The 17,625-nt window shown below is 38.3% G+C and overlaps 1 protein-coding gene across 1 annotated transcript in view; it reads left to right on the plus strand.

The window, feature by feature from the left end:
* Window positions 1–17,625, plus strand: part of SLC6A5 (solute carrier family 6 member 5) — a 74,789-nt gene that overhangs the window by 15,713 nt on the left and 41,451 nt on the right. Inside the window, exons 3-6 of the mRNA XM_087882800.1 lie at window positions 2,790–2,925; window positions 8,506–8,637; window positions 9,351–9,524; window positions 16,674–16,818. Of these exons, the coding sequence (XP_087738926.1) occupies window positions 2,790–2,925; window positions 8,506–8,637; window positions 9,351–9,524; window positions 16,674–16,818 (587 nt within the window). The remainder of the gene's footprint in view (window positions 1–2,789; window positions 2,926–8,505; window positions 8,638–9,350; window positions 9,525–16,673; window positions 16,819–17,625) is intronic.

Here is a 17,625-nt window from a genome sequence, read left to right on the forward strand (position 1 = left end):
GCTTGGCTACCTCATTGCCAAACAGTCCTGCGGTCTGGGATTTAGGGGATGTGTAGGTCAGCAATTTCCAGTTCGGGATAGACCCCTTTAAAACAATTCAAAATTGAGATAGGCGAGGAGCGACTCTGAAAAAGAAAATCAAGGCTAGATTCTTGTCATTGCCTCTTCCAACGCAGAAAGGGAAAAGGCAGCAGGCGCTGCTGTTCAAGAAGGAAGAAGGTAGAATCTTCAACCGGTAGTCCGTAAAAGGCGTTTCAGGTGGTGTATTTTATGCTCCTAATAGCCACATAAACTAGATTGGGGGTGTGACTGGCTCAAAGTCACCCCGTAGGATTCAAGGTTAACTTCAACCCTGAGAACTCTGGCTTCATGCTGCGTGCGAAGCCATCGGGTGAGTTGCTAGAGTTGGCTTAAAAGTGCCAGCCCAGCACTTTGGGAACAAGGGATTATAGAGTAGCGCCTTCGGGGAAATTAACTCCAAGAAGTGTTTGCCGGGCCGCTTTCCGTATTCCAGGATTGCGCTGCTTTGCATGGAAGGCTGCCGGTAAAACCAAGCGAGAGCGGGGTCGGCCAGGTCACCCTTTGGGATTCTGCCTGTCTGTCGGCCTGCCTGGCCCCTGATCGGAGCACAATCGAAAAAACTACCCAACCAAAGAGCCTACGGGACCAACTCGCCTCCTGAAACCCCAGTGGGCCAAGCTGGGCGATCAATCACTTCAGTTCAGACAGTTTAATCGTTACTCGGAGTCAGTCAGCGCGCAAAGCTCCGGCGCTGCGGCGGGCTGTAGAAATAGGGCTCCGGGCCGCCACTGCGGAGCACCTGATCCCTTCGCTGAGCAGCGGCCGCTCGGGAGCTCCAGCGCTTAGGCAGCAAAGCGCTCTGGACGCATTCTGCTCAAAGCCTTCTCAGGTTGAACTTCCTCAATTGGCTGGGAGTGATGGAGGTTGTAGTCCGATCTCTCTGGAGAGCATTGCACTTAAGAAAACGAAAGTCTCCATTTACCCCCAAAAGACGACTACTTTTGCTCTTTGCACTGAACTTGGTCGTGGGGATTTTCTCCTTTCTCCGGCCTTCGGAAGCAAGTTAAGTTGGAAAGGCATTGAGAGTTGGACAGTTGGGGGCCTCTAGTATTTGGGGGGGGGCTGCTTTTTTGCAGGGAGAAAGCCAAGTGCCTGGAAAGGCAGTGAAGGTAGTGTTGGTTGACTTCAAGTGGAGCTCATCTCCGGCCCGACCACGGTTAGGTAGTATTGGTGGACAAATCAGGACATCGATAGTCGTCAAGATAGGGAAATACAGGCTCAGAGGGAATCGGATAGGTAAAACTTTTTCTTCAGGAGGAATATTTTCTTTCAACAACTATCTGGAAAGATAAACTGCAACCCCCTTCTGTGACTTCCGGTTAACCTTCCAGTGGTTATTTTCCCCTCCGATTGAGAGAAGGAGAAATACCTTCCGTGATTATTTTCTCCTTTCAGGATCTTAGCAAACGAGGCAATTTCTCTGTCGCTCACCTGGTTGTTATCGAATGGGAACATGCCCTTCAGTTAATAGAGGTTACTGATTTAACCTCTGGGATGAAGTTATAAGATTAAATACGTCGTTCTAAAAAAAAAATGGTTCTCCCTTAACTCCCAAGAACCTGAACTAAAGAGGGTTCAATATCAGTGGAGGGGGAAAAAAATCAAAAAGGAATGTTCACATTCGTTGAATTAGGAGGATCTCCCTGGGTTATACCATATTTAACAACTACAGAGAGCCAGCAGGCAAAGTGCCTTGTTTGGAAGTCAATGAGCTGAATTCCTGCAGGGTTTCCCACCCCCACCCCCCTAAATATAGGTTGCAACTTGAACCCCCTGCTGCCTATCAAAAGCACCCTGGAAAACTGCCAACCTACTCTCCCTGCCCTCCCCGCCCCACAGTTTACAGTGTATCTTTTGAGAATCCAATCTGCCCGATTCCTGACCCTCACTGTCAGCAGGATTTATGTTTCGGAGCCAGCTTCTCTTGAAGTGTACAGCAAATATGATTGAGTTCACCTTTTCTTGATTTACTTAAACGGGAGGACGAACCATTGGCCCTTGTGCACAAGTTTCTAAAAACAGAAGCCGAGTAGACGCTTTGAAAGAATTATGCCAAGAACCCACCAACCTATTTACAGTTTTACATACCCTGTGAAGGCAGGGGAGTTGGTTAAAAGAACGTGTGTGCCCATTCAGTTCTATGCTTTTCTTTTCTAAAAGGAGGACTCTTATGGGGAGGTCAAACTGAGGCTGTGCTGGTTAGAGGCTTCAGTAAGCCTGTAGCCAGATACAGTACATATTCTGAAACATATTCTGAAACATCAGGTACAGTAATTCCATGTAGAATGGTGTTTGGCACTCTGCATTAACCTGCCAGAATCTTTCATCCTTTGAGCATGACTAAACCATGATTTATACTCAAGTCTCCTTAATTTTAGTGAAAGGGATTACAGCCAAGCCCAACTCTTCAGAATGCTTGGCTTCACTCCTTTCCAACAGATTTATCTTTGGGTCATTTGTTGGAACACCAGAACATACTAGGTTGATCAATTCATAATCCAGTGAGTTGTGCCAAGCTAAACAGTTGGGTTAGTTCAATCCAATTAATCACGAGTTGGGACTAGTCAGTTGTGTGAATGCAGCCACGGAGCCAAAAGAGGTTTATTTATATTATTTGATAAGGCAAAGCACACCTTCAGATTTCAGAAAGCTGTTTCTTGAGTCAATGTATTATTGTAGTTATTATTATTTTCTCTCTGCAGCAGGAGGACGATGAAGGAGATGAAAATAAAGCCCGGGGCAATTGGTCTAGCAAGCTGGACTTCATCCTCTCCATGGTGGGTTATGCAGTAGGGCTGGGCAATGTCTGGAGGTTCCCGTACCTGGCCTTTAAGAATGGGGGAGGTATGGATTTTCCACTCTTTTTACCTCGTGCAGCTCAGAAAGGGGATAACCCCCCAAATTAGTTAAACTTAAATTGGTGGGAGGATTGGCTTGAATCCAAACTCATCCGTTTCACTATTTTTTGGGATTGTGCTTGCAGTCAGCAAATAAACAGGAAAGGTTGGGAGGTGGTGGGGAGAGGAAAAAAAAGGGACTGGCCATTTCGTCTATAGGAATTTATAGCGTCATTCAACAAAGGGACAATATCTCAGCAATGAAGAAGGGTTTATAGTCCCACAAAGATGATTGGGTGGCACTATAAAGGTAGGTAAAATTCAAGGAAACTCCTGGTGAGGTCAGGGCATGCTTGGAATTCCCAGCAGTTGTCCAACCAAAATCGACTCAACAGCCAAAATCCACTCAGTGCTGCCACCCAGCCAAGCAGGTGGGGCTACAATAACCTTAGAGAGGAAGACTCACAAACTTTGTCCACTCTCCCTCTGAGTGTTGCTTTGCAATCAAGGCAGTAAATAGACCCATGTCTTCCCATTATAATTATCACGTACTAATTGGTTTTAAATTTTAGATAATCATAGTTAAAATCACTAAAATGCAGATTAGAATGCTCTGGCATCCTATGCTATAATCAGAATTGCTGAAGGGTGAGCAACAAGAGGAGAATAATGTCCTTGAAGTTTTTTCAATACAAAAGTGGAACTTTTAATTCACATCAAACGTTGCAAATATGAAAGAGTCAACTGAACATGGAATATAAATGCATCATCTTTCTTACCAGGGACATGTGTGAAAGATAAATGTCATTCTAACTCAAGTAACCTGTTCAAAACTATTGGTGACAAACAGTACAAGGAGACAAAAATAGATTATAAGGACTTCTCACTGCCATCCTTCGGACATGAGAAAGTGATGATGGAGGCTGGTTCTCATTTTGACATGAGCAGCAAAAAAATCCTTAGGCTCCTTAACCCTTTCCCATTCTTCAGTGTGTTCATTCTGAATTAGAAAATATATTTGCACTTATTTCATTCCTCAGTGAAGGGAGGAAATGCTTAAAAGTAAAGAACGAACCAATGTAAATTCTGCTAAACTTAATGAGTTTAAGAAATAACAGTAAAACTGCTGAAGACTATGGGTTAGAATGGCCATTTTTAGACTAAAAACATAAAGGATTACTTATTTATGTAAATATGCTGTTCATTCCTTTTAGAACAAATGACACCTTCCTACAGATACATAAAACTCTTGGTTACCATCTAGAGGTTGCCTGACTTTTTGTGATCCAGATCTGGTAGCCTTATATCAATGCCAACACTACTTACCTACTAAGCAATGCATACTGTGATAAACATTAGTTTTCTCTTTATAAATTATAGTTTTAAATAGTTTTGGAGTAGACGTTTCAGATTTACTTGAAAGAAAATACATTTTTTCCTACAAAATATTGAGTTGCTTTTCCCGTTTTCTACAGAACAATGTTAATAAAGATAAATAGGTTACCTAGGATAACTTCAGTGGTGGAAAAAGCTGACCAGTGCAATTTTGCACACATTTAGCAAGGAATAAATCCCACCGACCGCGTGAGCACATATATAAAGGGTTGCATTGTAGTTATTCTTTTTTCTCTACTATTTTCAATCATTATTAAAGGGTGTCAGTCTCTATTTCTATTATGAACAGAGCAACCGAGAAAGTGAAAATAATACGACATATCTCGGCGTTGTATCTAGAAAACCGAGGTCCAGGCGTTGTAGAATATGACTTGGGAACGGATTTCTAATTTAGTGGAGCTGATCGAAAATCATACACCCAAAACCAACTGGCGCAGTTGATATCCAGAAGGGAATTCGTTGTGCTTAGCGGGCACTGACGCCAATGTGCACTGAATGGGACCCGGACTCAGGGACCTGCGAGCACAGTTGCGTCCTTCGCTTCCCTTTCAATTCAAGGTTGAGCCTAGCTCACCTGGTTTGCAAAAAAACCCCGAACGATCCCGAACGTGGAAACTTTTCGTTCATCTTCTTTACTGCTGCCTGGGTTTAGGTTAGAAGTCCGAGCCTCAGGATACAGTCTCGAGACAAATCGGGCTGTTTTTGGCGCGACGAAAGCGAGGTCCCCCCCCACCTCTCTATCTGCCTAACCCAAAGGGCTAAAGAGTGGTTTGCTCTTTTGAGGCGTCCCAGCAAGTGCGGTTGGCTTTAAGAACGGAGTTTGTGTCTGTAGAGATTCTCAGTCATCCAGGTCCTGGTTGTGCTGAAGGTGCTTTTTTTCAGGAGGCCATTGGACTTTCTTTGTTTTTTTTTTTCTTTGAAGAAATATAAATCTTTTTTATGTGCAAGGAATATAAATCCTTCCATTCCTCACTATCCCGTCAGAACCGAAGAAGCTTTTTTTGGATGAGAAGCAAAACGTCTTCAAAGGACAAACAAGAAAGTCCAGTTGCCTCCTGAAAAGAAAAGAAAAAAGCACCTTTAGGACAACTGAGTGTGTGCAAAAATCCGCGCGCTGGGGTGTGAAACCGATCCAGCCGCTGTGCGCTCTTGTCCCGCTGTAGCATCCGAGCGCCGTATCCCAGCAAGCCGGTCGTGTTTTTAAAAATGCGTTTAAAGGCTGCGCGGCTTTCGGTCCCGTTGGCTTCGCTTTGGGTTTTTTATTATTATTATTATTATTATTATTATTATTATTATTATTATTATTATTATTATTATTATTATTATTATTATTATTATTATTATTATTATTTTGCCTAAACCGGTCCCCGGGTTTCCTGCCGTCACACTCCAGCTACCTCCGAGGCGCAGTTGTAGGTGATGATGAGAAAAATGATTAGCCTTAATTGAATTAGCCTCGCCACCTGCAGCAAGGCCGGCGGCGGTGGCAGCAACCCACGTCTTCCTTGTTCAACGCAGGGCCGAAAAAAAAATCCCCATGAAATACCGAGAGAGAGAGAGGGGGGGGGGGAGGGAGGGAGGGAGGGAGGGAGGGAGAGAGAGAGAGAGAGAGAGAGAAAAGGCAGATTGGGGGAGTGGCTGATTTAGAGACGGTCGTGTCGAGAAGGGGGGTACTGTTGGGAAGTCATCCCTTGGAATCCCAAAGGTGCTTTTATTATTTTTTTTCCCAAGAGGCAACTGCCCTCTCTTGTTTTTCTTTGAAGGCGTTTCACTTCTCATCCAAGATGCTTCTTCAAAGAAAAACAAGAAAATCCACTTGCCTCTTGGGGGGGGGGGAAGGACCTTTGGCCAGTGGTGGAATTCAAATTGTTTTTACTACCGGTTCTATGGGCCTGGCTTGGTGGGCGTGGCAGGGGAAGGATACTGCAAAATCTCCATTCCCACCCCACTCGGGGGCCAGCCAGAGGTGGTATTTGTCAGTTCTCTGAACTGCTCAAAATTTCCGCTACCGGTTCTCCAGAACCTGTCAGAACCTGCACCCCTGCCTTTGGGACAATCATGACCTGAATGACTGAGAATCTCCATAGACATCCTGTGAAGTTTTTCCTAAGCCTAACCGGTGCCTTTATGAGGAGTCTTTAGCTTTTTAGTTGGGGAATGAAGCTTATTTGTGATAGAGGTAAAGATGCCCTGAATTAGATTGGGGGGACACATCTGTATAGTTTCCTTGGCAAGGGAACTGAAATGGTTGGCTACTCCCTCTCTTGGGATTTTTTTTTTTTTGACTTTGCAATCTAGCTCAGTGTTTCTCAACCGTTGGCAGCTTGAAGATGTCTGGACTTCAACTCCATGTTCAAGCTGCCAAAGTTGAGAAGCCCTGAGCTAGCTTACGGTCCTGAAATCCCTTGGTGGTCTCCCATCCAAGTACTAAGGAGGCCCGACCTTGCTTTGTTTGGAGTTTAGAGACACGGTTGACCAGCAGTTGCTTCTTTGTGATGTTCAGTAAGCTGCCAAAGTGTGTAACCATTGTTGAAGGTTTGTCGTTCTTGGCAACACATCCAGTAAAATCTCATGGTTAAACACCAGGTTAGAAAATAGGAGACTGTGAGTGCTAGTCCTGCCTTAGACATGAAAGCTGGTTGGGCATCTTTGGCCCAGTCACTCACTCTCAGCCCAACTCACCTCACAGAGCTGTTTTTATGGGGAAAATAGGAGGAGGAAGAACTATTAGATATATTTTACCACCATATATAATAAAGGGATTAAAGAATTCTTCTAAAAAAATAATTTTCTTTCAGAATAGAAGTTGTTAGAGTTAGTCTCTTGACTGGCTTTCAGCTACCTGAAATTACTTTTCAGTACTTACCTGAACTTACCTGAAGTTTGGCCCTTTTTGTGAATGCAAGTTATACTGCAACCAGAGTATATTAATGTGCCCATTTCCCCCTTGATTGTATAATCTCAGTTTATCTTACTCCAGAACCAGCCTGCATTATCATGACCATTCATATTCCACGAAAATAATCAGATGTTCTTGCTTAATCCAACACTAAGACATGGTGTGTAAACACTTCTCCCCTATCTTTTAGGGGGGACATGATCACACGATCAATCCTTTCTTCATCTGTCAGAGTCCTCTGGAAAGTATATCGAAATAAATGCTACAAACCAGTCCATATTTTCAAAATGAGGGTGCTATGTATAAGAAATGCACCGAGTTGTGCTAATAATGTACTAAAGAGAGACCCTTTGTATTTCTCAGTTCAGTTAGAAATATGGACTGGTTTAATCTTACTGACAGTAGGATAATGTTGTTCTCTGTGGATTAATGTCGTAGACCTGTAGGGGGCAGAATGGTACATAGACGTTTGTCCCTTGATATTTTGCCCCTTCTATACATACTGAATCAACTGCCTCGTTTTGCCTAAAAGTTAAGTCAGTTGGGGGAAAAATAAAACTTACAGTTGTGGATGAAAAAACAAACTCTGGATCATATGTTATGTTAATCCATAACGTATTGGATTAACATATTGAGCAAACCTAACCACTGTAGTTTGTAAACCTTGCTTTATTTAGTGATGGGGTGTGTATTAGGCACTGAGTTGCAAGCTAGTTTGCCACCTTTTAGTCTAACATGTATGAAATCAAGCTATGTATTTAATTTTCTGGGATAATACAATATGTGAAACTTTCAACTGAATTAATTGAAGAAAAAAATTAATAAATTAACTATGGCTAAGCCTGTGGTTTAAAGCCAGTCATTAATAAAATCCAGATTTAATGCTATTTAAGGTAAACCTATTCAATAATAGAATATTGATCAATGACAGCCAGATTAAATCCCATTGATGCCTGTTGTTCTGATTCCCAAAGAATTATGTCTGTTTTTGATCAATATACAGTCCATGTTGCCCCACTCCAACTGGGCAGAAATGTAAATTTCTAAGACAGGTTTCCTCAACTTGGCATCTTTTAACTTAGCTGGTGGACAACAATTGGAGTTGTAATTCCACACAGCTCCAATCGGGTGCCAATTTGGCAACATTTATTAAAGGTTAAATATCTTAATTCCATAAAATTTTGTGAGATGAAATACGTAAAACTGTAAAGCAGCAACAAGAAAGGAGGATTGGTTGTTTTCTGTGTTTAAGGTTTCTCCCACTTGGTCCTTTTTTTTTTTTTTCCTATTTAGGTGCATTTCTTATTCCCTATTTGACAATGTTGGCTCTGGCTGGAATTCCTATCTTTTTATTGGAAGTTTCTCTGGGACAATTTGCTAGTCAGGGACCTGTGTCTGTCTGGAAAGCCATCCCTGCCTTACAAGGTAAGCTTCTGAAATGGATTACTTCCTGTGCTTTTCAGAAATTAGGAAATTGTGGATTAACTTCAGTTTAATCAAGAGACAGGACATGATTTTGATCTGTGGGTGGCGCTGTGAGAGAGCAGCGGCTGATGCTTTGCAGTCTTATTTTGACCTTGAATGGACCTTGCCTTGACTGATTTGGTAATAATGCAGCACTTCTCCTGCTTTAGTGAACCTTTACTGCATTCCACAGCAGGAGAGTGTAGCTGCAGCATTCTGATTGAATCCAACACATGTAATACTGCAGTATAGTACTTTGCGTACTTTAAAAAAAACCCCATGCAAACCATGTTCATCATATTTATATAGGGAGGATGGAAAATGCACAGCAAGATTCAAGGATGCATGCTTTGATGCATTAAAAATTTTATTGCAAGGTATTCATCCTGATGTACTTAACCTGATAAACCATTATATGTGAATGATGGCAATTTGGTGCAAGCTAGAATCAAATATGTATTTACTTTGAGCGTAATTCAGTCAGTCAACTTGTGATTAGAAATAAAATAGAACGGGGCTGCATATTGAACTGTCTCCTATAAAAAGACTCAAAATTAATGTTCTTGGTGGACAAAATACAGTAGTTGCATAGGATTAGTTGATTTTCTCATTATCTTTAGATCCCAAGAGTATAAAACGAGATGGTATCATATCTCTTTTATTTATTTTTTCAGGTTGTGGCATTGCAATGCTGATTATCTCTGTCCTAATAGCCATATATTATAATATTATATTGTGCTATACACTTTTCTACCTTTTTTCATCCTTTGTACCTGTGTTACCTTGGGCTTCCTGTAATAATCTGTGGAATACACCTGATTGTAGAGATAAAAACAAACTTTTGTTAGGTAAGTTGGGGCATGCTTTTCTTTTATATTTTTAAAGCTCACATTCCTGTTATGCTACTGATCTGTACTATACCTGTAACAAGCTAAAGCATGGTTGGTTTTAAAATTTGATATGGATTTTAAATTGATAACTTTTAAATTACGGGCCAAATTTATTTAATTATTTTAAATCTATTTTTAACTTTTATGTATAAATGTTTTTTATCTTGGCTGTTCACCGCCCTGAGTCCGAAAGGAGAAGGGCGGTATAGAAGTTTGAAAAAATAAATAAATAAATAAATAAATAAATAAATAAATAAATAAATAAATAAATATTCAGAGATCTGTTACTGTAAATTAACAATTCTGCTCCATACAAAGCCTGTCCTTTCCTCACTGATATTTTGGAACAGTAATGATTAGATGACTTTAAAATAAATTATAAGTCACTAGTAGGTATCCTGCTGCTGACTTGATTAAAAAAAAATCAAAGGGTATTAAAAATTCTACCTTTGTTTTGCTGGCCTATTATTTTATATGGTGAACCGTTTTTGTTGAACTAATCTCAATCCATTATATCCATTATTACAGAATTAATCTCAATCTCAATCCAACTCTGTTATTCTATTCTATTCTATTCTATTCTATTCTATTCTATTCTATTCTATTCTATTCTATTCTATTCTATTCTATTCTATTCTACTCTACTCTACTCTACTCTACTCTACTCTACTCTACTCCTATTCTATTCTATTCTATTCTATTCTATTCTATTCTATTCTATTCTATTCTATTCTATTCTATTCTACTCTACTCTACTCTACTCCTATTCTATTCTATTCTATTCTATTCTATTCTATTCTATTCTATTCTATTCTATTCTATTCTATTCTATTCTATTCTATTCATTAGAAAGTCTTAATGCTGCATTTATAAATACCAATAACAAATAGTTTAGTTATCTACATCTTCATCATATCAGTATTAAATAATTAAAACGTTAAAACTAAAAAGCCAATGATCTAGAAATATTATTTTCTTTCAATCAATTGTATCCCATTCTTAGAGACTGTCTGGACAAGTCTCTGCCGTTTCCTTGGCAAGGTTTTTCAGAAGTGGTTTGCCACTTCAGTTGAGAGAAAGTGACTGGGTCACTTTCCCAAGGTCACCCAGTCAAGCTGAACTAGAACTCCCTGTCTTCTGGTTTCTAGCTTGAAGACTGTACTAAATTGGGTCATACAACTAATAATCACAAAATCATCACTTAATATAACGTGACTCAAGTTAAAATCAGTACATATTTTATGGGTCTTTAATGTCCTGACAAGCTCACTGTTGATGGAATTAATTGTAGATTCCCCTGGGTAAGAATGTTATAAAGAAAACTCACAGAACAGTGCTTGGCAGTTTAAGTGAACTCTGTCATAACAACAACAACAAAAAAAGCCTTACTAAGGCTTTTTCAAATAATTCTTCAAATAATTCATTCCAAGTAAGGAATCCATCTGATTTAATCATGCTAATGAAGTGTGTATGTGTGGGTAGGTATATTAAAAGCACACACTCTTTTAAAACAGCTGGAAAAGAATTGCCTAATTAAGGATAAATACACTATTTCCAGTGCAATAAGAGCAATGTGAAAGAAAACTATTTTCAAATAGTGATATATATATATATATTGCATATATAAGTGGAGTGTATCTTCTGATCCCTAAACATGAATACTAGTCAGTAGTAGTATTACTACTACTAGTAATAATTACTACTACTAGTATTAATACAGTTTGAAGGTTTACAGAATAGATACACGTGTGCTCAGGAACAGAAATGCAAAAGAAAAAATGACGTTAGTAAATCAGTCTGAGAAGAGTTAAATTTGAAAGGTGTAATATACATATGTTTTTAAAATAAAAATGAACCGATACTATGTCAATCTATATTTTACCTTAACTTTTTAAAAAGTTCCTTAAGTTATTTTTCCCTGCAAAAGGTTTTTCTACTTTCTTTTTTTTTAAGCTCACTCTTAGGAGGCCTCAGAATTTATTTTATTTTATTTTTCAGCTTACTGCTGCAAGATGCTAAAGGACATTTTTCTTAGTTCTAAAATTCTTTTTAAAAATATTTTATGTATTTCTTTATAGAATTTTGTGCTATATATGGTCCCAACGTTCTGTAGTTTATAGCATTATCCATGCTTTCTGCTATATAAAAAAATTACTCCCCTCTTGATATGTTTCCTTTAGATCCAAAGGTGGGAACTCAATGAGACTATAGACTGCAAGAGAACTTACTTTAGATTTTAGAGCATTCCTGAGCCACTTTGCTATTAAGATAAATACAAATGTTCTTGTCCTATGTTAGGTATGAAACAGAGGTGAAATCTACTTACCTTCCCTACCGGTTCGGAAGTGTGTGCGCGCCATTGTCACATCCAATTTTTGACCGTCTGAGCATGCACAAAGACTTCTGTGCATGCGCAGAAGGTCAAAAATGGGTTACTTCCTTAAAACAAGGAAGTAAAGACATCTGGGTAGGTGGGTGGAGCCTCGTACTGCCACCACTACCGGTTCGCCGAACCACATGCCGCTGCTGCTACCAGTTTGCATGAATCGGACAGAACCAGCAGGATTTCACCACTGGTATGAAAGCTGACTGGGAGATTCTGGGCAGTCACACTTCTCTCAGCACAACCCACCTCACAGAGTGGCGATTATGAGGAAAATAGGAGTAGGAAGGATTAGCCGATATGTTCTCTGTTTTGAGTTATAAATAATAAAGGGAGGGGGGGATTTTTTAAAAAAAATCTAAAAAACAAAAGAAAAACAAGAAAACTGCAGGGACATGTCCAGGCAAGCTGTGAGAATTGGACATGATTGAATGGAAGAAAAAAAAATATTTACATGAATGAGTGGAAAGAAAAAAAAAGTGGTAGAGTTATTTAAAACATCCTGTAAATCAATAATTTGCTTTGCAAAGTTAAAAAAAAGAAATAAATAACAGCTTTTGCCCATTCTACAATTGAACAAATTCAAAATCATATTAGATATGTATTAAGAGGAAGCACAATTCATTTGTGCAACTAGAATGTTTTGTCTTATTTCTTAAAACAATTTTGGTATCATAAAAACAAGCAAATTTATTGAATTCTTGGATATTTAATTGCTTATGTAAAAACTTGAAACGCCTCAATTTTCTGTAGTTATGCAAAGATTATTCCGTTTCCTGCTGCAAAAAGGTTGCTCCCTCTGCTGACTTGAATTATTTAGTGCAGGCAAATTACCAACTCAAGAAAACTAAGCTGTATTAAAAAAACAAAAAACAAAACAAAAGCCAAGCTTGCTGCAGTGCAGCAAAAATGACCTTATATGTCACTCTGAGATCTTGCTCATGCTCAGATATGGTCAAAACAAGACAAGTCAATCCATCTTACACATACAGTAGAACCTCTGGTCACGACCATCATTTGTTCCATATCTTTGGTCACAAACCGATTTGATCGTGAACCGAACATAATTTTGGAAATTTGGCACTTACAAAAAAAAAAAAAAAATGGCGTGGAAGGGGAAATCGGTCATGAAAAAAAAATGTGCATTTTTTGGTCGGAATCCGATTTGGTCGTGGTCAGAAGTGTTTGTGACCAGAGGTTCTATATTCTGCTATATATCCTATATATGCTTTACTATAATGCACCTTTTAGGACTACCATCAAAGAGACAACAGTAACAATTTATTTGTTGAACAAATTTATATAGCCACCCAACTCACAAATAGGCAGCTTACAAAACTTAAAAAATACACCATATAATTCAATCCATTAAAAAAATTTCCACCCTACCCCTCATAGCAGTAACCACCACTTGATCAGTTCGATCTCCATTTGTGGTCCCCAGGTCCGCTGACAAAACCACATTTTTAAGGCCTTCCAGAAAAGGAGCAGAGTGGGGGCCAACCGTACCTCGGGGGGAGAATGATATTCCACAAAGAAAGGGCTACCGCTGAGAAGGCCCTTTTTTGTGGTCCCACCAGATGATAATCCCTAATCAACGGGGCCCATAATATGCCCTAACTTCCTATCCTGATGGACTAAATGGATGTAATAGGGGAGAGGTGGTCCCACATATAACCTAGTTCTATAAATACAAATGTCTTGTGTGTAATATTATGGACACATTTACCAGTGAGTAAATCGCATTACACTGAATGAGAAATTCTCCTGAGTAGATTATACATAGCATTCCATTGTTTTATAGATTTTCGGAGAACCAGTGCAATAATTTTAAGATGCTATTTACAAATATTACAAATATGCATTCAACAGCATCTTCAATGAATGAATCTCAAATTTCAATTAATATAATTTTTGTGATTTGGAAATTTGGTAGCATCGATAATCCCTTCCCCAAAATCTGGATTGGGTTGGAATTCTATCTCAATTTCAGATATTTTCTTACCCCTCTTTCTGGCTCGTGCAGCATACAGGTTCTCAAAGGAAGGAAGGCTGGTTGCAATATAAATAAAAATGTGCTGCTTAGAAAATAAGAAGCAGCTATTTATTTAGGGGGATTATAACATGAGACATATAGAATCAAATACATTTTTTTGCAATTCAAAAAAGTATTTAACTCCCAAATAAATATAGGAAACATAAAAAAAAAAAAAAAGTGTGGAAGGATAGCATACAACTATTCTTCCCTCTGCTGGTAGTTTGAGATATAACACCAAAAATTATTTATATGTCATTTGTAAAACACTTTGAACTTTGTAATAGCAATTACATACCAGGATTTGAAAATGGTGGACATATAAATATTTGACTTCACAACAAGGACATAGCAGTTTTCTAGTTTTTGTGCTTTTTGCATTGATAGTTTTTCCTAATAATTTCTTAGTAATTCTAACTAATTGATGTCAACCCTAAAGCTGACAATTGATAGTTTTGCCCATTTTATTAAAAAAGGTTAAATGTGCCAAGTTATGGTATTATATGGCCGACAAATATAATAGTTTTACTAATTTTGTTGATTGGAGCATTTTTGCAATTGCAACATTTTGACACTGACTTAAACTGAATCTGCTGAAATTCTGTAATTATTAATATACAGGAGCCTTACTGCTGGAAAACAGAAAAATTGACTTTAAAAAACAAAATGAAGAGAGCAGGTCTGATCCTGTATTATATTTTTATAAAGATTCAACTGTGCTGTCAAATATATGGCTATGATTTATTTATAGTTAATAGGTTTTCATACGTTAAATTCAAATTAAACTAAGAATATATGAATTTTTTTGAATATTGGTTATTCATATTATAAAGATTTTAAGGTATTGATATTATTTCCTTAAAGTTAATAGAGGCCTTGTTGTAGTTCATCAATTGTCTCTGTATTGAAGAAAGTTGGAGGTCACTTTTTATATAAATTTATTTTATGTATTTTTGTTACTTTCCTTTTTACTCCCTCTTTTCCCTTTATGTTAATTTGTATTTTATTGCTTTTTTGAAACTTAAGAAATGATATATATTTCTATGTCACTCATCTCACTGATATAGCAGCTCGGGATGGCTTTTAAAAAGAGGGTTTAACTGTTCTGATTTAAATCAACTATACTGATTTAAAACATGTTACTTTGTCTTATAATGTTGCTAATTTTTAATTATTTTTATGCAGAGAAACAAACTATATACAGTAAACTAGTTTATTAAGAGCAGAGTAAAATAAATAATCAGTTTTGAACCCGATTGGTGATTAATAAAACACAGGTTGCTTATATTGGAACATTGGATTTATTTATTATGTATGTATATTACTGAATTTTGCAAATTGTTTTCAGTTTAAATGGTGATATTAAACACTATAAATAAAATTACATGATAAAATATTTCAAATAAACATTAAGCATATTAATGTAACTATAGACAATTACCCAAATATGAGCAATGTTAATTTCCAGAAACCCTACAGAACAACTTTATTTTGATAGGTTTGTTAAAGAATGGCAAAGTTCACACCAAACTAATTTCTTGGGGGAGTTATTTCCCAGGGTAGGGGCACTACCAAAAGTGCTTGCAGAGGTGGTTCAAAATATTAAGAGGGTTGTTATGATCATGAGATTGTATTTGTATACAAATAAGGTAATCCTTGACTTACAACCATTAGTTTAGCAATAATTTGAAATTACAACAGAACTGAAAAAAAGAGACTTATGGTCTTCACAGTGAGACTTGTCACAACATTCCCATAGTCATGTGATCAAAACTCAGGCACTTGGCAACTAGCATGTACAGGTGAAACTCGAAAAATTAGAATATCGTGCAAAAGTTCATTTATTTCAGTAATGCAACTTAAAAGGTGAAACTAATATATGAGATAGACTCATAACATGCAAAGCGAGATAGTTCAAGCCTTGATTTGTTATAATTTTGACAAATAATTTAAGCATCCTGGTCTTCCATAACACCTCAGCAGTGCCACAGGCTGATAGCATCCATGCCACGCCACATTGAGGCAGTAATTGATGCAAAAGGGGCCCAAATCAAGTACTGAGTACATATGCATGCTTATACTTTTCAGAGGTCCGTAGAATCCTTGTTTTATTGATTTCATGTAATATTCTAATTTTCTGAGATTGTGAATTTGGGGTTTTCATGAGCTGTAAGCCATAATCATCAAAATTATGACAAATCAAGGCTTGAACTATCTCGCTTTGCATGTAATGAGTCTATCTCATATATTAGTTTCACCTTTTAAGTTGCATTACTGAAATAAATGAACTTTTGCACGATATTCTAATTTTTCAAGTTTCACCTGTATCTCTATCACTGTCATAGCATCCCGGGATCATATATTACCATTTGCAACCTTCCCAGCCTGTTTCTGACAAGTCATTGATTTGCTTAACAAGCATGTAATAGTAATACACTGTATAACTACAGTGATTTGGGGGGAAAAAAAGATTTGTAACTATTGGGTGTGACTCCCTTAACAACCTCCTTGCTTAGTAATGGAAATTTTGGTTCCAACTGTGCTTTAAGTCAAGGACTACCTATAAATATGTGAACTGAAATACATTTTCACCCATAAAGTGTAGTTTCTTAATTATGATTCCCCAACAGTCATATATGAATATAATTTGGTCCATAGCATTAACCTTTTGATTTGCTTCTTTTGTCAGATTCCTGCATCATTGGTGACCATCCCAAGTTGCAAATAAAGAACTCTACTTTCTGTATGAGTGCCTATCCAAACTTGACAATGGTCAATTATACCAGCCATGTCAACAACAAGACTTTTGTCAGTGGCAGTGAAGAATATTTCAAGTAAGATGGTTTGATAAAAGTTTTATAATTAAAGAAACAACACTAAAGGAAATCTTTAGCAGAAAAACCACTTGGTGGTAGATACTTTTATTTCTACATTTAAATGTATTACATTTTAAAAACTATCTTGCATCAAGTTCTCGTTTTAAGGATATGATTGGATCCCATCGTGGTCTTCCATTAGCGCTAAGACAGGGGTGTCAAACTCAATTTCATTCAGGGCTGCATCAGGGTTGGGTTTGGGGTGGGTGTGGCCAGGGTGGGCATGGCCAGCTTGACATCATTCATGTCAGGGGCGCCTGTGGCGGCCCAAGCGCTATGCCAGCGAAAATGGGCTCCCAAGCTCTGTATTCAGCTACGACTGCCTTCTGCAACCCTCTGCCAGTGAAAACGGAGCTCGGGAGGGCTGCCCTCCTGAGCTCTGTTTTCACTGCCAGAGGGTTGCAGGAGGCCATTGTGACCAAAAACTGAGCTCGCGAGGATCCTGTGCCGCCCCCGAGCTCCGTTTTCATTGGCAAAGGCACCATGGGCCAGTCCTTCACTTTTTCCAGGGCAGCCCACCGGCCAGATTTAAGCATCCCGTGGGCTGGATCTAGCCCACGGGCCTTGAGTTTGACACCTCTGCACTAAGCAATTAGCAATTGAACATTGCTGATTTTCCCACTTTTCTCTGCAATTTTCATATCTGATCCAAATGATTGAAAACTTCTCCAGAGCAAATATCAGAAAAGAAAGCCAAGAAAATTCCTCATTTATGTATTTATCAAATTTGGATGTCACCCGACTCCCAACAGGGCTTATGGAAAT

The sequence above is a fragment of the Pantherophis guttatus genome, chromosome 1 (assembly GCF_059756535.1).
Source record: "Pantherophis guttatus breed Tessera chromosome 1, ASM5975653v1, whole genome shotgun sequence".
NCBI lineage: Eukaryota > Metazoa > Chordata > Lepidosauria > Squamata > Colubridae > Pantherophis > Pantherophis guttatus.